The sequence below is a fragment of the Salpingoeca rosetta genome (assembly GCF_000188695.1).
Source record: "Salpingoeca rosetta unplaced genomic scaffold supercont1.30, whole genome shotgun sequence".
In the NCBI taxonomy this organism is placed as follows: domain Eukaryota; class Choanoflagellata; order Craspedida; family Salpingoecidae; genus Salpingoeca; species Salpingoeca rosetta.
In genome coordinates this window covers 111554-134053 of record NW_004754904.1, presented here as the reverse complement: position 1 = coordinate 134053, position 22500 = coordinate 111554, and the positions used below count along the sequence as shown (strand labels likewise).

The 22500-nt window shown below is 56.1% G+C and overlaps 3 protein-coding genes across 3 annotated transcripts in view; 1 reads left to right on the top strand and 2 right to left on the bottom strand.

Moving 5' to 3' along the window:
* The window catches only part of PTSG_12941 (uncharacterized protein), a 10722-nt gene extending 3754 nt beyond the window's left edge, over window positions 1–6968 (bottom strand). Inside the window, exons 1-14 of the mRNA XM_004989158.1 lie at window positions 6921–6968; window positions 6592–6715; window positions 6189–6301; window positions 5981–6071; window positions 5574–5752; window positions 5179–5346; window positions 4779–4892; window positions 4350–4510; window positions 3957–4166; window positions 3602–3717; window positions 2276–3369; window positions 1884–2081; window positions 1524–1668; window positions 1–854 (exon numbers count right to left, since the gene is read on the bottom strand). The exon at window positions 1–854 is cut by the window's left edge and continues 678 nt beyond it. Of these exons, the coding sequence (XP_004989215.1) occupies window positions 1–854; window positions 1524–1668; window positions 1884–2081; window positions 2276–3369; window positions 3602–3717; window positions 3957–4166; window positions 4350–4510; window positions 4779–4892; window positions 5179–5346; window positions 5574–5752; window positions 5981–6071; window positions 6189–6301; window positions 6592–6715; window positions 6921–6929 (3576 nt within the window). The 5' untranslated portion in view covers window positions 6930–6968. The remainder of the gene's footprint in view (window positions 855–1523; window positions 1669–1883; window positions 2082–2275; window positions 3370–3601; window positions 3718–3956; window positions 4167–4349; window positions 4511–4778; window positions 4893–5178; window positions 5347–5573; window positions 5753–5980; window positions 6072–6188; window positions 6302–6591; window positions 6716–6920) is intronic.
* Window positions 6969–7095: 127 nt separating this feature from the next.
* Window positions 7096–11456, top strand: PTSG_09859 (uncharacterized protein; the record flags this gene model as incomplete). Its single annotated transcript, XM_004989157.1, has 11 exons — window positions 7096–7265; window positions 7652–7773; window positions 8111–8275; window positions 8452–8564; window positions 8754–8807; window positions 9019–9167; window positions 9456–9818; window positions 10034–10183; window positions 10419–10560; window positions 10803–10922; window positions 11040–11456. Exons 1-11 carry the CDS (start codon window positions 7183–7185, stop codon window positions 11454–11456), a joined length of 1878 nt encoding a protein of 625 aa, XP_004989214.1. The 5' UTR covers window positions 7096–7182.
* A 119-nt stretch (window positions 11457–11575) lies between these two features.
* PTSG_12940 (uncharacterized protein) overlaps window positions 11576–22500 on the bottom strand; it is a gene marked incomplete at its 5' end in the record, with an annotated part of 16268 nt that continues 5343 nt past the window's right edge. Inside the window, 23 exons of the mRNA XM_004989156.1 lie at window positions 11576–11859; window positions 12115–12243; window positions 12521–12575; window positions 12760–12869; window positions 13210–13334; window positions 13581–13682; window positions 13903–13993; window positions 14152–14211; window positions 14452–14520; window positions 14827–15371; window positions 15632–15732; window positions 15878–15924; window positions 16120–16242; window positions 16418–16495; window positions 16693–17725; window positions 17975–18051; window positions 18247–19977; window positions 20207–20313; window positions 20630–20696; window positions 20926–21069; window positions 21280–21590; window positions 21838–22062; window positions 22389–22442. Coding sequence (XP_004989213.1) covers window positions 11761–11859; window positions 12115–12243; window positions 12521–12575; window positions 12760–12869; window positions 13210–13334; window positions 13581–13682; window positions 13903–13993; window positions 14152–14211; window positions 14452–14520; window positions 14827–15371; window positions 15632–15732; window positions 15878–15924; window positions 16120–16242; window positions 16418–16495; window positions 16693–17725; window positions 17975–18051; window positions 18247–19977; window positions 20207–20313; window positions 20630–20696; window positions 20926–21069; window positions 21280–21590; window positions 21838–22062; window positions 22389–22442 — 5483 coding nt within the window. The 3' untranslated portion in view covers window positions 11576–11760. The remainder of the gene's footprint in view (window positions 11860–12114; window positions 12244–12520; window positions 12576–12759; window positions 12870–13209; window positions 13335–13580; window positions 13683–13902; window positions 13994–14151; window positions 14212–14451; window positions 14521–14826; window positions 15372–15631; window positions 15733–15877; window positions 15925–16119; window positions 16243–16417; window positions 16496–16692; window positions 17726–17974; window positions 18052–18246; window positions 19978–20206; window positions 20314–20629; window positions 20697–20925; window positions 21070–21279; window positions 21591–21837; window positions 22063–22388; window positions 22443–22500) is intronic.

The window sequence follows — 22500 nt, the reverse complement described above, 5'->3', positions numbered from 1 at the left end:
CGTGTCTGGTTCAGCATCTGCGCCACCATTATCCTCATCAACATCACCACCATCAGCAGCATGATCATCAACACCTGCCACTGCACTGGTTGTGCTGTGTGCAGACACCACATCCTGTCGCTGCAGACGTGCCCGTGTGGAGCTCGTGTCCTCTGCGCCATTCATGCTGGTTGTGGTTGTCGTGGTCTGGCGTGCTGTGCCCGCCCCCGACGCGCTGTCATCATCGCTGTTGTTGTGGTCACCATGGCCGTTCTCACTGCTCCCACCCCGCTGCGACTGCAGGTGCTCGTGTGCGTCGTCTGTGCTCGAGCTTGTCCCGAGTGCAGGCGACAGCGGCACAGCGGCGCCGAGATCGTCCCCGTCTCTCTTGTCCCCACGGCCGTGCGCGACATCACCCTGGTCATCGGTGCTCACAGACGTCGTCACGTTCTTCACCACAACACCGCTCGTGCGCTGTTGCTGCTGGTGCTGCTGGTGCTGGTGCTGCTGCTCTTTGTCGTCTGCCGCATCTGCGCCCTGCGCTTGGTGCTGGCATTCGTGGTGCCCGTGCCCGTGCTCGTGCCCGTGTCGGTGCTTGTGGCGAGCGCTGTGTCGTTGCCAGAAGCGGACTTGCTCTTGCACGCTCACCATGTTGCTCGTGTCGTCGTTGGCGCTGCAGTGCTGCCCGTCTGTGCACGCGTCGCTGGGCTGTGGTGGGACCGTCGCGATGATCGCCGCCGCCTTGTTATGCTCCTGGTGCTGCTGTGTCTGTTGACCACTTGTGGCTGTTGCTGGTGCTGTTGCTGGTGCTGTTGTTGATGCTTCACGCTGCAGCTCTTTGATCACCCGTCTCGGCACAGGGATGGCACCAACTCCTATGTGCGTGAGTGTGAATGTGTGCGTGAGTGTGTGTGTGTGTGTGAGTGTGAGTGTGAGTGAGTGAGTGAGTGAGTGAGTGAGTGAGTGAGTGAGTGAGTGAGTGAGTGTGTGAGTGAGTGAGTGTGTGTGTCTGTGTGTGTGTGTGTGTGTGTGTGTGTGCGCGCGCGCGCGTGTGGAACGGGGAGATGAAAAAAATGACAAGTTGACACAACCGGCAACGTCATGAAAAACAAACGCATTCAGCGAAGCACAAAAGCAGATCGCAGGGCTACGCCAAGCACGCACAGGCAGCCAGCAGGTGTAATACATGCCAAGCAACAAGCAAGCCAAGCCAAGCCAAGCCAAGTAACAAGGAAGACGGCCTTGTGTCCGAGAAAGGAAAGCGGACACCCATGGTGATGGGTCGGGTTCAAAAAGCAGGACACACCACCACACAAGAGGAGCAGGAAAATCAACCAATCACATCACACCAAAAAAAAAAACCACGGACAAAAAAATTTGAATTCCAAAAGAGGAAACCGGAACGCGAGGGAGTGATGACTCATCACCGTGTCACGGTTTTTGGAATGTGTCCGGGCAAGCGGACGAACAACAAGAAGGTAGTCACAGCAGTGTACTGATGTGAACCACACGGACAGTGACAGTGGCAGTGACAGTGAGCTCACCTTCTGTCATGGGGCTGCTGCGGCGCAGGGAGTGCAGCTGCACAACAGGCAGCTGGCGACGGCGCGGGCCAGCAACACCGCCGCCACCGCCACTTTCCCTGCTTTTCTTCGGAGCCTGCTTGCCTTGATTCGCTCGCTGCAACCACTGCCAACGTGTGTGAGGTTGTGTGTGAGTTTGATTGTGTGTGTGAGGTTGTGTGTGAGGTTGATTGTGTGTGTGTGAGGTTGTGTGCGTGTGTGTGTGAGTGTAAGTTTGTGCATGTGTAAGGATTTATGTAGGGTTGTTTGCGGTTGTGCGTGTGTGTGTGTGTGTGCAGCTTGGGTGAGCCCAGGTTCATATCAAATTTGAGCGTCACCAACCTGTTCCGAAGCGTCTGGTGCTGACGCCGCAGCCTTGTCACCGTTCCCGCCATCAACGCCACCTTCGCCACTGCCTCCCGTCTGTGGCATCTGCGCTGCCTCGCCCCCAATCACACGTTTCGCTACCTCCCCGTGCTGCCCCTGCTTTGCTTGCTGTGTGCTTGCCTGCAAGCGCTGGATTCGCTCCGCGACCGTTTCCTGCCACGCGGATGTGTGCGTGTGAATGTGCGTATGAACATGTGTTGTGTATGAAAATATGTGTGTGTGCGTAGGTGCATGTGTGTATGTGTGTGCATGCTTGCGTGTGTATGCTAGTGTGCGCGCATTTTCATGTGTCCGATGTTGGATGTGCACACGCCAGCAAGCGGTGCACGTGCAAGCATTCCCCCCACCTTGCATGCTGCCTGTATGGAGGGCCTGGACGCAAACGCCGGCCGCGCTCCACCAGGCGCCGCTGGCAACCGCCGCCCGCGCGAGCGACCACCAGCACCACCAGCGCTGCTGCTACTGCTGCTACTTCTTGATGCTCTGCTGCTCTGTTGCAATTGTCGTTGTTGCTGCTGTTGTTGCTGTTGTTGTGGGTTACGGGTACGGATTGGATTCGTGGCACTGGCGCCATCCTGCTGGTCATCAGGCAGCACATACCGCCTCTCAGGCAGCTGTGGTGGTATTGCTGCACCACCACCACCATCACCATCACCACCATCGTCACTACCACGGGACTGCTTGGTTGGCTGCTGCTGCAGGCTGATACTGCCATCGCTCCGCACCACAAAAGGGGTGGCATAAATGGGCTCCTCACCATCCATTCCATCATCATCATCATCGTCGTCATCATCATCATCGTCTTCGTCATCCGTGCTGAAGTACATGTCTGCCATCTCTGCCAGCCTTGCTTCAAACTCCAGCGGGTGCATGCGGCTTGTCTCTGGCTCGTCGCTCACATCCTCGTAGCCATCTGCATCCATCCGGCGACCCCCCACCGCGCGTGTACCCCTGTTGCCACCAGGTGCATGCCCCTTTGGCCTACTGCTGTCGTCTTTGCGCTGCCTGTGGTCAACTGACCCTGTCCTCGCATCGTCGTCACCGCCATCACTGCTCAGTCCACCACCATCGCCACCATCATCACTCGAGTCCACTTCCTCTGCCAGCATGGATAATCGGGGCAGCGGCATGCGTGGTCGTCGTTGTCCACCGCCACCATCACGGTTGTGAGCAGCGTGACCACGGCTGGCCCCAGTGCCAGCGCGATCACCATTGTTATCGTCACCACCGCCGTTTGCACCTCCACGATTCCGCACCTTCACCCGCGCGTATCCCGCCTCATCATCTTCACCATCATCATCACCATCACCATCATCATCATCGCCATCACTGTCGTCGATTTCCTCGAGCGAGGTGTCGAGTACGTCTGTGGCCAGCGTGTACGTGTGCTCCTCGTTCTCAACAAACGTACTGAAGCAGATGGCATCAAACGCTTGCGCCTCTGTACACGCAGGTGGTCGTCCATGTGCACGTGTGTGTGTGTGTTGATTGTGTGTCTGGGAGTGAATGTGCGTGGGTTCCAGTTCAGACGCATTGTGCTTCATTCACACACAAACACGTTTACACACACACACACATACACACACACACACACACACACGCATTCACACACACACACACACACACACACACACACACACACACACACACACACACGCATTCACACGCCCGACCTTGCTCCTCAATGTCTGGGTCGTGTACGGCGTCGAGGGCGTTGGCGGCGGTGAGTCCAGACACGTCTTGCAGCCACTCCACCCACGCCTTGCACGCCTGTACCGTCTCGCAGTACCTGGTGGAAGGTCATGGCGGTTGGGGGGGGGGGAAGGGGGTTGCACTTGAGGTTAGCGAGGAAGGGCAAGCAAGGGACAGGCAGGCAGCCAGACTGACAGAGAGACAGAGAGCAGACAGACAGACACGTATTACATCACACACAAACACAAGCACACACACAGACACAAACACACACGTACACACACACACACACACACACACAAACACACGTACAAACACACACAAACAGGCACTGACATGAAGTAGATTCGCGACGGAAACACAATGGCGAGTCTGCGTTCTGGCGGGACATCTGCCGGCCAGCGCGTGTCCACAGTCATGTCGGACCCGTATTCCACTGCAACGCACGCGGTGATGAGCAGATGCTTCTTCGGGGCAACATGGGACCCGGGCGCCCAGGCCTGGTCGTAGTAGCGCAACACACCGCTGTTGTGCAGCACAAAGAACCTGGAGCGAGGTGGAGATGTGGTGAGGCCAAGGCGTGATGTGGTGGGTATTGGCGTGTTGTATGTATGTGTGTGTTGTATGTGTGTGTTGTGTGTGTGTTGTATGTGTGTGTGTGTGGGCAGGTTGGTAAACACAGGCAGATACAAGCACGCAGACACAGACACACGTGCGCATGAGGCGTACCGGCGCTGCCAGGCCCTGAGCCCTGTGCCGCGGAGCTTGTGCATGAATCCCGCGTAGACGATGCTTGAGCCCTTGAACACATGTTGGAACTGCTGCGCCTCGTGGATGAAATTGTGCAGCTCCCGCGCAGCCATCAAGTCCTCCATGTTCTCGTACTCGCTCTAACGAGGGAGGGGGGGGGGGACGGACGGACACATGCAACGAGGGGGGAGGCACACATGCAACGAGGGGGGGAGGCACACATACAACGAGGGGGGGGGGAGGGAGTGTGTGTTTGTGTATGAGTGAGTGCGCGTGTGTGCATGCGTGCATGTGTGTTGTGTGGAACTCCGCCAGCATGCTTTCGCAATGTGCTTCGGAGAGGGTTGTGCCTGCAGCAGGAAAAATGGAAGCATCATCAAATCAACATCGTGTGACACCACAGCTTACCTCTTGCATGTGTCCTTGCTGAACTCCCAAGTGCTCCATGGCACGATCAGACATACGCACGTGCGCGTCTGTGCGCGCTGCTATTGCCCGGGCGAGCTTGGCTGCTTCCGTGAACTGCGCATGATTGTTGTGATGTGGGCAACACGCAAGCATGAGAGCAACACAGGCGCCAAGAGAGCGTGTGGGGAGGGGGATGAGTTCAACTGGACGTGTGTGCTGACTGGCTGGTGGACTGACGAGCAGGGAGGTGTAGAGCGACTGAAAAAATACACACAAACATGTACATGGACGCGAACATGCACACACACAGACACAGATACACACACAGACACAGACACAGACACAGACACACACACACAGAGACACACACACACAGACAGACACCCACGAAACGGCGTACGTTGTTTGTGGTGCTGAGGACGGCGGTGCGCGACGGGGTGACGATGTGGACTGTGTCACCATCGAGCTCGATGGAACGCGTCTCCGTGAGGTTGAGGATGGCTTTGGAGGGCCGTTTGTGCTGCGCCTCCTCGTAGGATTCGTACAGCCGCAGCTGCGCATGCTCGCCCTGCACGCAGTCATACAGCAGCAGCGGCAGGAGGGGGAGGGAGGGGTGAGGGCATAGAAGTAGAGGGTGAGGGGCAGGTGGGAACGAAAAACAGCGTTGGAGAACCAACGTTTACAACATCATCGACCAACAACGCCAGACAGACACAAAGACACACACACACACACACACACACACACACACACACACACACACACACACACACACACACAGAGCAGCACCCACACCAAGATGGCGTAGTATGGGGTGCGTTTCGTCTGGAAGCGGGATGTGGTGACGAGGTCGACGTAGCCGGCAAAGTGGGGGTGCTCGTGCTCCCCAACACCGCGCTGCATGTCCGCAGACTTGATGATGGACGCAACTTTCGGCGTCACGCTGTCGCTCTCTTGCACCTGCTCGCCATCGTCTGAATGTTTGTGTGTGTGTGCGTGTGCGTGCGTGTGTGTTTGTGTGTGTATGTGTGTGTGTGCGCGTGTGTGTGCGCGTGTGCGTGTGTGTATGTGTGTAAGAAATCAACCACTGTTTGGTAATGCGTGCAGTGCAGGTGCAACATGGGATGAAAATCGCTGCAGTTTGCAATGCTCGTCTCAGCACCGACCACCTTGTCTCATCTCCACCGTTGTGGCGGTCGCACCTCGCATGCGCTGCATGGCGCGAAGCACGGCGGCCCGCGTCTCTCGTCGCGCCCACTCCGCACTCGCTTCCTCCACAATCTCGGCCCAATGCTGTTGCACAACGGGTGTAGGGAAATGGATGAGCGGAGACAGCGATTGGCGCGAATCACACATGCGACACAGAAACGTTGAGCACAGCCACTCACACATGCCCACACATGAGCACACCTGTGCTTCGCTCTCGGAAGAAATGTGCAGCTGCCATGTTTGCTCGGGTGTTTCGATGAAGAGCTGATTCCCCTTCAAAAACACTGCGCGGAGGTGCTGCAGAGATATTTGACCTGCAAAACACAGACAGTGTGTTGTGTGCGCGTGTATATGCATGTGTGTGTGTGTGTGTGTGTGAGCGTCAGTTTTGTTTTTCATCATTGTGAGACACTGCAGCCAGGCAATGCCAGCGGCCTTCATTTGTGTACGTCACGTACGCTACTCGCAGTCTCTCGTGCCCTTTTGTGTGTGTGTGTGTGTGTGTGTGTGTGTGTGTGTGTGTGTGTGTGTGTGTGTGTGTGTGTGTGTGTGTGTGTGTGTGTGTGTGTGTGTGTGTGTGTGTGTGTGCCATGAGATCCCTGACCAGTGGCGCCGCAGAGGTTCCCATTCCGGTCGACCTTCGAGTAGAAGGTGATGAGGTTGTCCTCCAGCGTCAAGTGGAGCGTGGCATTCGTGCCATCGCCAGCCACCTGCGTTGCCTTCAGCACCTGCCTCATGCGTGTGCGTGTGTGCGTGTGTGTGCGTGTGTGTGTGAGTGTGTGAGTGTGTGAGTGTGTGAGTGTGTGAGTGTGTGGTCTCTGTCGCACGTGCTTGTGCCAGCGTCAACTTTCCACAATCACTATCACACATCACACACACACACACACACACACGCACACACACACACACAATCACACACACACATCGTCGTACAGAGGACATGGTCGTGGTCGTGCCGCGGCGCAAACGACAACAACAGCTTGGAAATGCAAACAGCACCACGCAAAAACGCCCAAACAAAATCGCTGAGTCAGCAATTTCCGACTGCGTTGTCGGTCCGCCAACGTTTTGAACGGCTGTGGCTGTTGTGGTTGCTGCTTGTCTGCTTGTCTGCTTGTCTGCTTGTCTGCTTCGCTCGCTCGCTGCCGCTGTTCGTGTCTCGCACTTCCCCTCCCCACTTACCGCAGTTGCAGCCATGGCTTCGCGGCAGCGAAGGGACATGCGGTGGGAGCTGCAGCAGTGCTTGGCTTCCTACATGCGATACTTACTTAAAGCAAGGTTGGTTGAATGGTCGAAGGAAGAGGGAAGACCGAAGAGAAAGCTGCATTGATGACTTGCCACGCACAAGTGTGTTGGTTGGTCACAAGTCTCACCAGCCAGGGCATCTCAAACAGACACACACACAGACGGACGGACAGACAGACACACAGACAGACACACAGACACACAGACACACACAGACACACACACACACACACAGACACACACAGACACACACAGACACACACACACACACACACAGGTAGACACTCCCACACTCCCACTCCCACACACATACACACACACGCTCGCACGCACGCACATATTAACACACACAGACATACACACACTCACACCGACACTCACACTCGCACTCACACTTACTACACACGCGTTACCCACAGACACAGTCGAGACCGAGGCATATCGCTGTGCAGAGCACTCACTCATTTGTCATTGCTATCAATGGAATGGCCCATCCGCGCCCCAGATGACCTGACCTGCGTTCCAGGCTTGGGATCAACCTGTGAGTCATGTCAAGGTGTCAAGATGTCATACTGTACACAAGATACACGCACACGGCTGTGTTCTTGGCACTTTGGTGTGGCAGCTTGCGAGCCGACAAAACACGCTCTTGCGTCGCTGCTGCCTACCTTCTTGTTCTTTCCTCTTTGCTACTTGTCAAAACCGCGACTGTCCTTTTCCATGTTGCGCCCCACACGTTTGCACTCCCAACATATACACACCCACACACACACACACACTCACGCACAATCCCACCCCCTTTCATACACACACACACCCACACATACACACACTCACACACACACACACACACACGCACGCACACGCACAAACGACAGGGGTATCTGTGGCCAAGGGTCAGCTGAAGAAGCGCAAGTACAAGCCGCCTTCAAGTGACGACAAGCCGTTTGTGCTGGCGGCTCCAGCAATGCTGGTTGCGCTGTTGGAGGCGCAGGAGGAAGGGATTGCAGGGACAGATGAAGACGCCAACTACATTGTCGAAGGTGCGATTGCATCAAGGACTCGCACTTGCACTGCCTCTGCTACACAGCCAAATGTATACTTGGTTGATCGAGCAAAGCACAGCTGATCTAATGTGCAACAAATGTACATACGACACACACACACACACACATACATCCATGCATATGCTCCTGCGTGCACGTTTGTGTGTCGACAGGGGACACAGTGCTGGTGCCCGTCAAAGAGATTGTGCGACGCGCAGCACCGTTGTGCGACGAGCACATGCCAGATCTCACGCAACTGCCGAACATTACGCAACTCCCAGCCAAGGTGCCCGGAAAGCTGCAATGGACTGCGTGTGTTGCGGTTGCCGTATGGCACTACATGTCTGTATGTATGTCTGTGTGCATGTGGGCATGTGTGCATGTGTGCGTGTGTGCGTGTGTGCATGTGAGTGTTCTGTCTTACACGTCAACTCATCTCCATTGCACCTGCATGTGTGTGTGTGCATGTGTGCAGCGTGCAAAGCGGAGTGATCCGACCCAAGACGATGCGTTGCTCACAGCATCCACGGTACAGTCCTCCCCTTGTCTCAGATTGTGACTGTCGCCCCTGTCATAAAGGGAGTGATAGTAATCTTCAATGCGTTGACTCTAGCTCACCCTCTAGTTTCCATTCAAATGCAGTCACACAAACACATTTATACATACATACGCATACACAACCGCTCTGCGTTCACGTTCGCACATTCGCACGTGCACATTCACACATTCACTCCTTCCAGGCGCTGCGGCGGCTGGACAATCTCGTGTCGATGGGATATGTGAAGCGACGGCAGCGGCGCAGCCAACCCGTGTATCACTTGACGGAGCTTGGAATGCGGGGTACGCGCGTGCTCAACGCAAAGGGTGTCTACACCACGCAATTGCTCGGGTAACCAGCTGTGCTGTGGAAAGTGACGATGAGTGATTGAGTGATTGATGGTGATTGAGTGATTGATGGTGATTGAGTGTTTGATGGTGATTGAGTGTTTGAAATTGAGTGATTGATGGTGGTGATAATTGTGCGAACAGAATATCTGATGATCGGTGCCACACAAGAGCGTCTCTCTCTCTCTCTGTTCTGCAAATTGGGCAGCTCTGTACACGCGAATCAAGTACGATTCCCATCTCATTTCGTGCCTCAATCCGCCTGATCTCGTTCTGATAACACCTCCATTAGCGCCACGGCCTTACGCGAGAAACTCAGACATCTTCGCACACGCACTGCGGGCCAGTCCTCCATCGTGTCGCCCCACTCAACCGCAGCTTCCGCCGCCACCACCACGTCCGACCGCACATCCACTCCTGGCGACACCGCAAGCACCCCCGTCCACTCATCTGCCCACCGTTCAATCCCGCCGTCACGCCAGCCCCGAGGCCACCTCCACGGCAACGACACGCCCCAGCGGCGCCCTGCCGTTGTGCTGCTGGTCGACTCGCGCGAGGGCGGTGGGCGGTACCACCTGCTGAAGGAGATGTGCGCAGCGCTGGATCGCACCGGCGTCACGTTTAGAACGGAGGCACTGGCACTCGGCGACTACGGGTAGGGCGGTGGTGGAGGGGAGAGAGGGGTGAAGGGGATAGAGCAAAGAGGATTGTCTCGACATGCCATGGTGTGACAGCGTTGTTTCAATTTATGTGTCGTTTGTCTCACAAACATGTCGTGTCACCACACACACACACACACACACACAATTTGCCTGCTGTGCCTTGTGCTGTCGCTGTTGACTGCGTGCACCCCGTGCGTGCGCGGTGCAGGTGGAAGTACCGTGGGCAAGATGGCGGCGAGTCGATGCTGCCTGTCCTTGTGGAGCGAAAACGCTTGGACGACCTCAGTGACAGTCTCGTTGACGGCCGATTCGTGTCGCAGTGCACCCGTATGATGCAATCGCGTGATGCCTTTCCAAGGTAAGAGAGAGAGAGAGAGGGGGGGGGGAGAGATTGCAATGAAGCCAAGGTATGAGGAGTTGGGTCAGGGGGACTTGGCGTGTCTGCTGTTGCAAATCGTGGCATGTCAAGCACTCATCTCCAAATGCTTGCTGGCACTCGCATGTCAACGTATTCACACACACACACACACACACACACACACACACACACACACACAAACAACAAAATACACACAACACACATACATACACAGCACACAACTCCATTACATTGTGGAGGGGACGTACAGTGGATTTCGTGTCGGCACGTGCTGTGCGCGCGGGTGCATCAGCAAACATGGCCAGGCAACCGAGTCCGAAATCGAAGCGAAACTGCAAGAGTTGCGCGACGAGAAGGTACGTTGGCATTGACTGTGTGTGACTTGGTGTGACTGTTTGGACGCAGGCATTGTACACATACAAGCGGATGAGCGAGTGTGTGCATGTGAGTATTTGTGCGCGCGCGCGTGTGTGTGTGCGTACGCGTGCGTGCGTGTGTGTACGTGCGTGTGATGTTTCAAAGTTGCTGAAATGCACTATCCGTACCAGCACATTCACCAGCAGCAACGCATATATCTGCCGCGCGTGCTTGACTGCAGTTTACGGTGCACCGCACAACGTCATTCCTGGAGACTGTGCACGTGCTGGCCACGCTCCACACGCAGCTCGTGTCAGAGCACATACCGCCGATGGCAGCAGCAGAATCAGCTACAGGGACAGTGCAGAGAGACACGGCAGCAGCAACACAAACAGAAGCAAGCACAAACAAAGGCACAGCAAGGCAAACAGAGGAAACGAGAACTGGAAGGACAACGGCCAGCGCGCTGCAATTACAGGGGATTACCAGCGCCCACAACGCATACAACGAACCAGTCGTGATTGACCTGACTGATGATGATGGTGGTGATGATGACAACAGTTTTCGCTTTGGTGATAACAATGACGATGATGATGATGATGATGATGATGGGTGGGGCGATGAAAGTGTAATGGAAGCAGTTGCAGCGGAGAGCAGCGTTGTTGGAGTGAATGACTCGTTGTCTTATGTCCATCACGATGCACGAGAACACCATCGTGATGACAATTGGCACAACGACAGCGTCAATGCTTATGCGAATGATGATGCTGATGATGATGATGCTGATGATGATGATGATGATGATGATGATGATTTGGTCGTGCTGGAAGAAGTGCAGACCTCTCACAGCCACGACATCTTCGCACAGTTTGGAAGTACGCGAAAGCTCTCATAGTGTACGATTGTGTGTGTGTGTGTGTGATTGTGCGTGCGTCGTGACATTCATCGTTGGAAGCAACGTGGTTGCGATAAGAAGTGCTTGGCGATTACTTGACGAAACGCTGTACTTGATGAGTTGGTTTGCGGTTTAATGGAGCCCTTCGTACACGATAAACGAGCACAACTGTCAGCTATGTGCCAGTCCTTTGTACAAATCGACAATACACCCGTCCCAAATTCAACTTGCAAACGACCAAACGACCAAACGAACAAACAAACAAACAAACCAAACAAACGAAACAACAGACAAGAGTGTCTGCTTAGGCAAACTTGACACGCTGGACGCCAAAGCAAACAAGCTGCTTTGTCATGAATGGCGGTGGCCTTCGCTCCTCCTCTTTGTCTTCAGCCACCTCATCCTGTGAACCAAAGCAAACGACAGCCGCATGCACACAGGTTAGCATTCACGCAGCAGCCAGCATCACGCGTATCATAACCACGGACGATGTCGCTCTCTCATGCAACGCAGTGCACACACACACACCTATACACACGCACGCACGCACCCAAACACCCCCCCCCCCCCCACACACACATACACACACGCACACGCGCACACGCGCACACACGCACACGCACACACGCACACCCACACACACGCACACACAACACACCTTTGTTGGGGTCTTCTTTCCCTTCGGCGTCTTTGCTGTTTTTCGACCATTCTCGCGCTTTCCCTTTGAGGAAGGGCCGGCGGATGCGGACGCCGGGTCCTCCACTGTCGCAAACGCGGCATCGTCACGCTGAAGGCAAGCAGGTGCAGGCCGCACGTGAGTGGTGGTGGGAACTGCGTACGTGCGCGTGCCTCGACGAACTATTCACAGATACCCCCCCACCAATGTGGCACAGCCCCATCACAATCAACACCGCTACTTCTCACAACGGCGTTCACATCCACTGCCTCTCTATGCTCCTCCTCGTCTTCCTTGCCCCTCTCTTCAACAGAGGTACGTTGGCTCGGTTCATCACCATCACCATTACCGCCATCACCACCATGCGCCTGCTGCTTGCGGGTCTCACCGTGGCGATGTCAGCGGCCGTGGAATCCTTCAGTTGTGTCAGGGTCGACTCAAGACTGCAACAACGGGTTTCAGTTCAAGGGCAGAGGCAGCATCAGCATGTCAGTTCACAATGGCTGGCGCACACGATATCATGGATAGCAAAGCACGAAGGCAAACCCATGCAGGCACATAAACACAAACACTGAAATGTCAATCGCACGTACAGTACAGCACATGCAACACGCATGTTGTGCTGACCTTCTGCTTCGCGTGGGGAGGGCGGTGTTGTTTGCGCATGCGAGGATACAGCCGACGCCTGAGAGTGTGGCGTGGTGCAGCCGCTCCGTAAAGTGCACATCGCACATGTCCTGATGATGGATGGATGGAGAGAAGGCGGAGGCGTAAACACAACGATGGTGGTGATGTGGTGACGATAAGAGCACGTTGACAAGCAGTTCAGGAAATGAGCGGGCTCGAGGAGGAGAGTTGGGAGGAGCACACGAAGATGGCCTTGATGCTTACAACGACACACAGGCACACACAGACACACACAGACACACACACACACACAGACACACACAGACACACACACACACACAAAAGGACATACCCACACACACACACACACACACACACACACACACACACACACACACACACACACACACACAGAGGCATATACACACACAATGTACACAAAGCCCACACCTGGTCGAAGCTGAACATGAGCGCGGGTGACAGCGCTTCCTGGTGGAGAAGAAGAGGAAGTGGAACACGACACGGCGCTCCCACACGAATCACATTCGCACACTCTCCCAGCAGGTGTAGACAGCCTGCAGTGCACGCGCGCGTGTTTGTGTGCGAAGGCACGCATTGGCGTGAATGAATGAGTCGTGGATGAATGTGCATCAAGCGTGTGATTGGGAAGCATGTGTGGTTGCTTGTACGTGCATGTGTGCGCATGTCAGACAACTTCTTTGATGTGAGCAAAAAAACCAGCGGGGCTATTGCGTCACACGCATGATGATGCGAGCACACACGCACGCACGCAAGCAAACATTGAAGACAGGCTGCATCACCTGGCGCCTCGTGTGGAGCAGTGATTTCTGCCACGGGCCACGTCGCCTTGCTAGCAACCTCTTTCGACACGCGTCCAAGCATGGCTCGAAGCGCGTCGCAATCTACGTCAACATTCAAAGGGCAGACCATGCATAGTGATGAGTTGGGGAAAAGCTGCAACGAGTCTGTGCACAGCTGTGTTGAATGCGCGCTGTGAGCGCACATGAGCGCACACGTTAGCCGTTTGTTGACTGGCTGCGAGCCAGATACAACCAATCGAGACAGGTGCGGTCAATAATCGATACCGCCATCACAATCTGTGCCATGAATAGATATACATACCGTCTTGTGAAAGACCACTCCTGGACAGCAGCGTGCCCGTTGCTGCGGCGTTTGTCGTCAGTTCACGCGAATCGCTCGCGTTCCCGCCCTCCTGCGCACACGCACACATACACATAGGCGCGCACAAACACACATAAGCACACGCGCACACATCGAGTGAGTGAAGCAGCAAAGAGAAAGAGGACGAAGGGTGCAGAGGTGCAAGCATGAAAGTCAACTACGCGCACATGTATGCCTGCAGGCACCCACCTGGTCAAAGAAGCCATGTCTGCCGATGAAGAGGGAGAACGACAAATCACGCGAGACTCGCTGCAGTTGATGATGACGACCAAGTTTTGGTGAGCGGCAGTGCAGATGTACAAATGGTGGCGGAGTGTATGTATGTGTGTGCGTGTGCGTGTGCGTGTATGTGTGTGTGTGTGCGTGTATGTGTTCGTGGCGTGTGGTGAATGGCGTGGATTTTCGGGCAAGTCCAGGCATGACAAGGCATGCACGTGCGCATCTTATGATGGCGCCAGCAATGATCACACACAGGTGATGCAAAATCACCTCGCTTGAATGGAGGTACTGAAGTGGGAAGGCAACGTGCACGCCCACAGAAGCACACAACAGCAGGCCCTGGGGCAGCGAACAAAGGCGAATCAAGGGGAACACGTCGGCCAGCAGTGAGCACACAGCCAGCGCGCAATTAATGTCTGCCGCGTACACTCCGGGCACGACATTCACCCCCAGCAGCAGCAGCAGCAGCAGCAGCAACAACAACAACAACAACAACAACAACAACAACAACAACAACAACAACAACAACAACAACAACAACAACAACAACAACAACAACAACAACAACAACAACAACAACAACAACAACAACAACAACAACAACAACAACAACACGTGTGGCAACATGTGACCCCCTTTTCTCACCTGTGTAGCCGCAGCTTTTCCCTGCAAGTCCTGCAGACACGAGAGTACGGGTTGCCACAGGCGCCTTGCCATGCGAATGGCGCACTCAAATGCATTCAACACGCCGTCTACATCGTCAACCGCTTGCTGTCCGAAGCGAGACACGAGCTGTTCCCTTGCGGACAGCGGTTGTGTCGTTGTGGCTGCCTCGGGTCCCGTTTCGACGCCTGTGTTCTGATTTGTTGCGTCCTCATTGTCCCCTCGCTCCGCCTCGGTAGCACCATCACCACTGCCATCCACCGCCTTCACATCGCCGCTGCTGCTGTTGCTGGTATTGCTGCTGTTCTTGTCCTTGGCTGTGTTGTCCTCGTTTTGCCGCTGTGCCCAGAGCGTCGCTGCGATAAACTCAAATGCATCCGATGACATCATTGCCCCGTGCAATCGAGAGGATAGGCTCCGCACGTTTACCGCAGACTTAAGGATTTCGTCAGCTGCATGACCCATGTCCACCACGCGAGCAGTGTCCAGGTTGCCCTTGTGCACAATGGCGCACGTGGCACGGCCGTCTTCAGTTCGTGCGTAGGTATGCGTGTGTCGTGTGTGTGTGTCACGAGTATGTCGTGAGTGTGCATGTGAGAGGATGGTCGTGTGTGATGCTGCCGAACAATTCAAATCACAAACAAGAAAGAGGGGGGGGGGAGAAACACTCGAAGCATAAAAGCACACACACACACACACACACACACACACACACACACACACACACACACACACACACACACACACACACACACGCAAACACCCCCCCCTACCCACACCCACGCACCGCTGTGTGTTGTGATGGCAATGACATCCTGTGACGCCAGTCGAGGCACCTGCTCCATAAACGCCGGCGAAACAACGGCCGCTTCAAGCCCGCGCACACTCCTGGATGTGGTGTGCATGCGCGTGTGCGTGAGGGGATGGGATAGACGTTGCGTTGCGGACGTATGCATGTGCGTGTGTGTGTGTGGTTGATTGAATGCAAGATGTCTCCAGCTAATCAGTCAACAAACGCTGCTTGCATCCGAACCTGACGAGCTGATGTGAGAGAGGATTCACACGCGCGCTCCACAGCACCTGCACACGAAGATGCAAAATGGGGACAAGCGTGAGACATAGTGTACACCGGAGCACAAGGCAGCATGAAAGCAACACACACGACAGACAAGCAGACACACACACACAGACAAACAGACAGACAGACACACACACACACACACACACACAGACACACACACACACAGACACACACAGACACACACACATACGCACGGGTGCCTGTGGATGTGTGCATGCGCATAGCTGGCGAAGAAGCATGCCGGTGAGGGTTGGTGTGGGCGTGTTGGCGTGACCGCGAGCAAGCGTGTGCATCAGCTCGATGCACGCGGTAAATGCCTGCAGGCAACAGCGTGTGCATTGTTGAGGGGCGAATGCACTGACAGAACGTGCACAGGAGCATCAAACCCAAACACCAACCCAAGTTAACACCATTCCACCACCAGCTTGCAAACTAGACAGGGGACGTGTTCGGGTGTGCAGTGAATTCCACGAAGCATCAGTGGTTGCTCACCTGGTGGTACAGAACGAATTTGCAGCGCAGCTCAGGGGACGCCGACGAGCGAATGCCACGAACACATGCGGACTGCAGCTGTCATGGCACACGCATAGCAAACAAGATGGCGACAGGCATTGTGGAGAGGTGGTGTTGGGGTCATTTTTTCTTGACAATGGCGCGCCCAGTAACTAACACACACACACACACACACACACACACACACGCCACCCTCGCACACACACACACACACGCGCGCGCGCGCGCGCGCGTCCGTCAAGGCAATGCCGTACCAGTGGATAGAGCCAGGTCTCGTTTGGTGCGAGCTCCAATGTCTGCTGCACCGTTGACAGTGCCTGCTCTGCCAAGTCGTCCACTTGCTGCTGCACATCCTCCTCATCACCATCGTCACCATCATCATCAGCACCACCGTTGTGATCATCAGCTTTCGCGTCACCGCGGCCGTCATTGCCGGTTGTGGTGTTGCCGTCACCGCTATCGCTGTTTGCGTGTGCGCCGCCTGGTTGCGAGGGGCGACCAGCGTGTGTGCTATGTGCGGAGTCAAGCCGACGTGCACTCGTTCTTCGGCTGTAGTGTCCGCTCTCAACGCGCGCATCGGCTGCTGCATCTTCATCTTGGTTGCCATCATCGCCACGACTGCCACTGACCGCTCGCTGCTGCTGCTGCTGCTGTTGGTGGCGTGCTTCGTCAACTGTTCCACCAGTGGCACCATCGCCGCGTGTGTGTTGGCCGCTCGTCTTCACAGGTGACATGCGCTGTGCCGAGGCGGCGAGTGCAATCGCTGTCCGGGCCGTCATCTCGCAGCGAAGCGTTCGCAGGAGCCGCCGGCACTCCACGGCTGCATCCTCCACACTGGACAGGAACGACGAAGCCTCCACCATGAACGTGTCGCTGCACACTGTCAGTGCGTCTCTGAACTGCAGCAGCTCTTCAGGCCAGTCCTCCTCCTCGCTGTTCAGATAGCGCATGATCATCGCCGCTTCCTTCCCATCACCGCCTCCCTCGCGGTCCTTACTGGTGGCGGCGTTGAGCTCCGGTCGCTGCATGACGCAATGTGCCGTGTGCAGATCTGCGCGGACGCGCAAGTTGACGATGCTTGCGTCATGTTCGGTCACGGTGCGCTGGCGGGCGTGGGCGGAGGTCAGCGATGGTTCACAAAGCTCCCCCACCAACGCATTGGCGGCGTCGTGGCAGCTGCTGCCCATGGCCTCCACTTGGTCGAGTGTGGCCAACGTGTCAAGGACAGTCTTGGCGCCAACAACAAACTCGGGCGACTTTGTCCACCGCGTGCAAAAGTACGGAATGCTGCAGCGTGTGATGTGTGTGTGTGTGTGTGTGCGTGCGTGTGTGTGTGCGTGCGTGCGTGCGTGCGTGTGTGTGTGTGTGTGTGATGAGAGATGCAGCATGGGGTTGGTGCAAGTACAGCATGATGAGTGCGGTGGTGTACGTGTGTTTGCATGTGGTGGGTTGTACGTGTGTTGTGTGTTCATTGTACATGTCGGTGTGTGTGTGTGCACGTGTGTGTGTGTGTGCATGTAGATCAGTGTGACTCACTGCTCGTGGTCAACAGCGGTCCAGAGAATGCGCGCATGACGGAGCCGCAAATCGCGACACATCGCTGGCCACTGGAACTGGTGGTGAGGGTGGCAGTCATAGTGGCAGTGGTGCCAGTGGTGAGGGTGATACGGCATGCTAGCGAGCATGCACAACGTACATTGGAGGGAAAGCAGAGATCATGTACAGTCGCAGAACACAACCAACCAACCAACCAAACACACCAACCACACCAGACACACCAGACACAAAGCATACACGCACACGCAAACCTGAATGGCGTTGCTGAGAGTGGTGATAGTGGCTGCCACAGATGCAAGGTCTTGTTTGGCGTTGAGGGCAAGCATGCAATCGCTCGCCAGCATGGCGCACATAAATCTCGCACGTGTGTGGCGGAACGCAACGCTCGACTTGATGCCTGCCGCGTTCATGCTCTCGTCGCACGTACGTGCAAGAGCCAGCAGGCCACGCACCGCGGGCTTCATTGTCTGCAGGGACGGCCCAGACACGCCGGGGATGGCGCTGGTGCGGCTGCCGTGCAGAGCACACAGCGCAGTGCGGTACAGCTCAAGCACGGATGCAATGGACGTAATGTCCACCTGCAGTGACGAAACGTGTGACTGCGACGACGGCACGAGCGATTGCGCTGGTGGGCGACCGGACATGCAGTCCACAATGGCGGTGAGGGCGCGCAGTTGCAGAGCAGCACCGCCATCCGCGACAGACGCACTGAAGAGAGCGCTGAGCTGGGGGACGAGCGAGCCCAGCGGTGTCAGCTCAAACACGACAGCGAGGTGGCGCGCGCACGCCAGCCACACGTAGCGCACAAGCACTGGCTCCACGTGCGTCGGCTGCAGGCTGCCCTGGTTCCACGCAGCACTCACCCACATTGGGGGCAGGTCGGTGGTGAAGTAGGTGGTGATGGCGTCACGGAGTGGCCCAATGCCAGAGAGGCCGGCACACAGGGCGATGCGCAGGTGCAGCACACGTGCAAGTGTGCACTGCGGGTGTTGCGCAATGTGCTCTGGCATGATCTGTGCCAGCACCTGTGCAGGCGTCAGCGCAACACCACTGCTGCCGCTGCTACCGCCTCCACCACCACCACCACCACCACCGCCACCGCCAGCAGCTGAAGACGCCGATGCAGCGGCAGTGGGACCGTCCTCTCCTGTGTCCGGGAGCTCCGGTAGCGATAACCCCGACACCTCAACCGTGGACTGGATGCACAGAACGGGGACAAGGCGACACAGCGGCACAGCTGCGAACCCAATGCCGAGGTCCACTGCTCGCTCAATGGCCTCAAGTGCAAGGTGGCACGCCATCTGGCCTGCGTGGCGGAGCAGCACAGCTGGGATACGGCCCCGCAGCACAAGCGAGCCAACATCCAAGTTGAGCCACCCGTCCAGGTCGCCAGGTGCCGGCAGCTGCTCTCTTGCGCTGGCGTGCGATGACAGCACAACGGCTGGCCCGGTGTCCTTGTTGCTCTTCTTGCCTTTGCTTCCTTTCTGTTGCTGTGCTGCCGCTGCCGCTGCCTCTTCCTCCATGTCCCCCATGGCGACCAACACGTCCCAGAAGGCCAGCACAGCCCTCCACACGCGCGCAAACGAGCGAACGGCAATTTGCTGCGTGGACGTCTGGCAGAGATAGCGCATCAGCTCCGCCCTCAGCACAATGTCGTGTGCATGCAGGCAATCCTGGAGTGCGTGTGCAGAGGGTGCTGTTGTCGCATCATCACCACCACTTGCATCCCAACTGCCACTGCCACTGCTGTCCTTTCCATCCCCACTCTTCTCCACACTACGGCTCGCTGCTGCTGTGAAATGCATTGGATCGAGCAGCGAGGCGACGGCGGTGGACGCGCGGTCCAGCACCCGCACGACATCAGATGCGGCCGTGTTGTCAAGGTGCAGACATGCTGCGAGCTCAAGCAGCGTGTCGCCGAGAGGAAGGGCGAGGGTGTTGGCCTGCTCGTAGCACGACACCGCGTGCTCATATGCTTTGATCTGTCGCAGAGGTTTGGTGGTGGGAGGGAGAGAGGAAGGAGGAGGAGGAGGAGGAGGAGGAGGAGGCGTGGTAGTAGGCAGGGATGACAACAGTGAGTGTGAGTGCACGGTAAGGTCAGGCCACGTGTCTGCGTGTAAGTGATGCCATCACTTCATCACAGTTGGTTGACACCTTCAGATCACACACCCGTCATGACAATGAGACGCCAGCCCCCTTGTTGTACTGCACCTTTTGTGTGTTGTCGCGTTCGATACGAGCAAACGCGCGCCAGACGCCCGCCTGTGCTGCTGGCGGCTGCTTCGACAGCTTGTACATGTCCCGCTCAATGTCTTGCCCTGGCAGTGTAGTGAGAGGGGAGGGGACGAGGGGAGACGAGGGGGTGACGGGAATGATGGTGAGTTAACACGCGGTTGATAGCGGTCTTGCAACTGCAGGTGGCCATTGGTCCAAGCACGCATGGAACCAGAAATCAAGATGCACACCCCGAAACAGAAAAATTACACAAAGAACACACACACACACACACACACACACACACACACACACAAAACAGACACAGACACACACGGACACACACGGATACGCACACACGCACAAACGTACACACGCACGGATACACAAACGCACACACAAGCGTACACACAAACGCACCGAGCTTGACTTTGCACACGAGTCGATGCACAGTGATGCTGGCTCGAAGGTGCTTTGGCAAATGGCGCTGTTGTGAAGTGGTGTGGACACGTGTGTTTTGACAGGGAGCAGGAATGGAGTCACAGAAGGTTAGAAAGAAGCATAACCACTCGCTGTCACAAGGTGGACGCGAAACTGTGAACAGGTTAATTCCGATATCACCAGCACATAACACGCTGTCACTTGTTCCATCGTCACTGTCACCCTTGCAGGACATCACCACCACCACCATCGCACCACGTGCCCATACAGCTCACCATGCCTGCGTCGGCTGCATCCAGCGCGTTGTGCCATTCGTTTGCATCTCCGTATGCTTTGATGGCGAGCTCGTACAGGGATGCGCGCATGCCATCGCTGCTCGCGTCAATGGCGCTGAGCACTTCGGGTTTCAGGCGAGACACCTGCATGCATGGACGTGTCGTCGTTGACGGTGTTGTTGTTGACGGTGTTGTTGTCGACGTTGGTCATAGTGGTGGTGGTGATCACACCGGTAAGGATCGCTGCAGGAAAACATGAACACCTCCACACACACACGCACACACACACACATCTCCACATACATACACTTCCACACACACACACACAACTCCTCTACATTGCATGCGACTGACCGTGCTGAGGGCTGCGGCGAGCTGCTTCACCATGATGGCGCGACCCTGGTCGTCTCGCACAAACACCGAGCACGCGTCCCACAGCATCTGCAGTGCCTCTGTCACCGCCGCGGGCAGGGCTGACTTGACAGCGAGTGTTGTTGCCTCCACGGCATGCGCCAGCACGCCGCACAGTGCATTGCGGTGTGCTGTTCCGTGGATGGTTGAGTCGTCACTGCTGCCAATGGTGAACTTGGCGGCTGTCTCTGCAGCCTCCACACGCGCGAGCACCACGTGTGTTTGTGCAAGGAGCGCGCGCACGTGTGTTTGGTCTGCATGGCATGCAGGCAGCGTGGCGTTGCATGGAGGGACATAGGTAAAGGGCAATCGCGGGCTGGTGAGAGACGATGAACAATTGATGGGGTGAGTGCAAACAAATCAAGGACCATCACACGCTTTTCTGAATTGAACGAGCCCACTTAGAATCACGCATGCACACACACACACACACACACACACACACGCACACACACACACACACGCACACACACACACACACACACACACACACACACACACCTTTTTGCTTCTTTGCCTTGTTGCCCATACTGTTGATGATCGCAAGGACATATGAACACGCTGTCTTGGCTTGCGCATGCATCTTATTTGCGTCGCACACGCGCGCAACACTGCACCACAGCGATGCGCGCAGCTGCTTGCTGAACGTTGCCGGTCGCCGCGCTGTTGCCGTGGCCTGAAGAAGAAGCCGAATCGTCTTCTCCACCAACTCTTCACTCATTTCCTCTGCACGTGTGCATCAGTGTGAGTGTGAGTGTGAGCGTGCGTGTGAGTATGTGCATGTGCATGTGCGTGTGCGTGTGCGTGTGCGTGAGTAAGAGGGTGTAAGTGTGAGTGTGGGTGCGCGTGTGTTTGCGAGTAAGGTCGTGTGCACCAGCGTGCTGGCGTCAGACAGCACACACATGCGTGTGTAACGGTGCTGTTGAGGCCAACATTACATCACACCGTCACGTCATCAAACCATGAACACGTGTCAGGAGCAAGCTCTTCTCCCCACTCAAAAAAAATCTCCTCCTCCCGACACTTTGTTCCGCTCAATCATTGCGACCAACCTGGCGGTGTTGTCTCAAAACTGCGCACAGCAGCAAGGCAGCGCACATGCGCATCTGACCAATGAACATGTGTGTGCGTGCATGTGTGTGTGAGTGTGCAAGCGCGCATGTC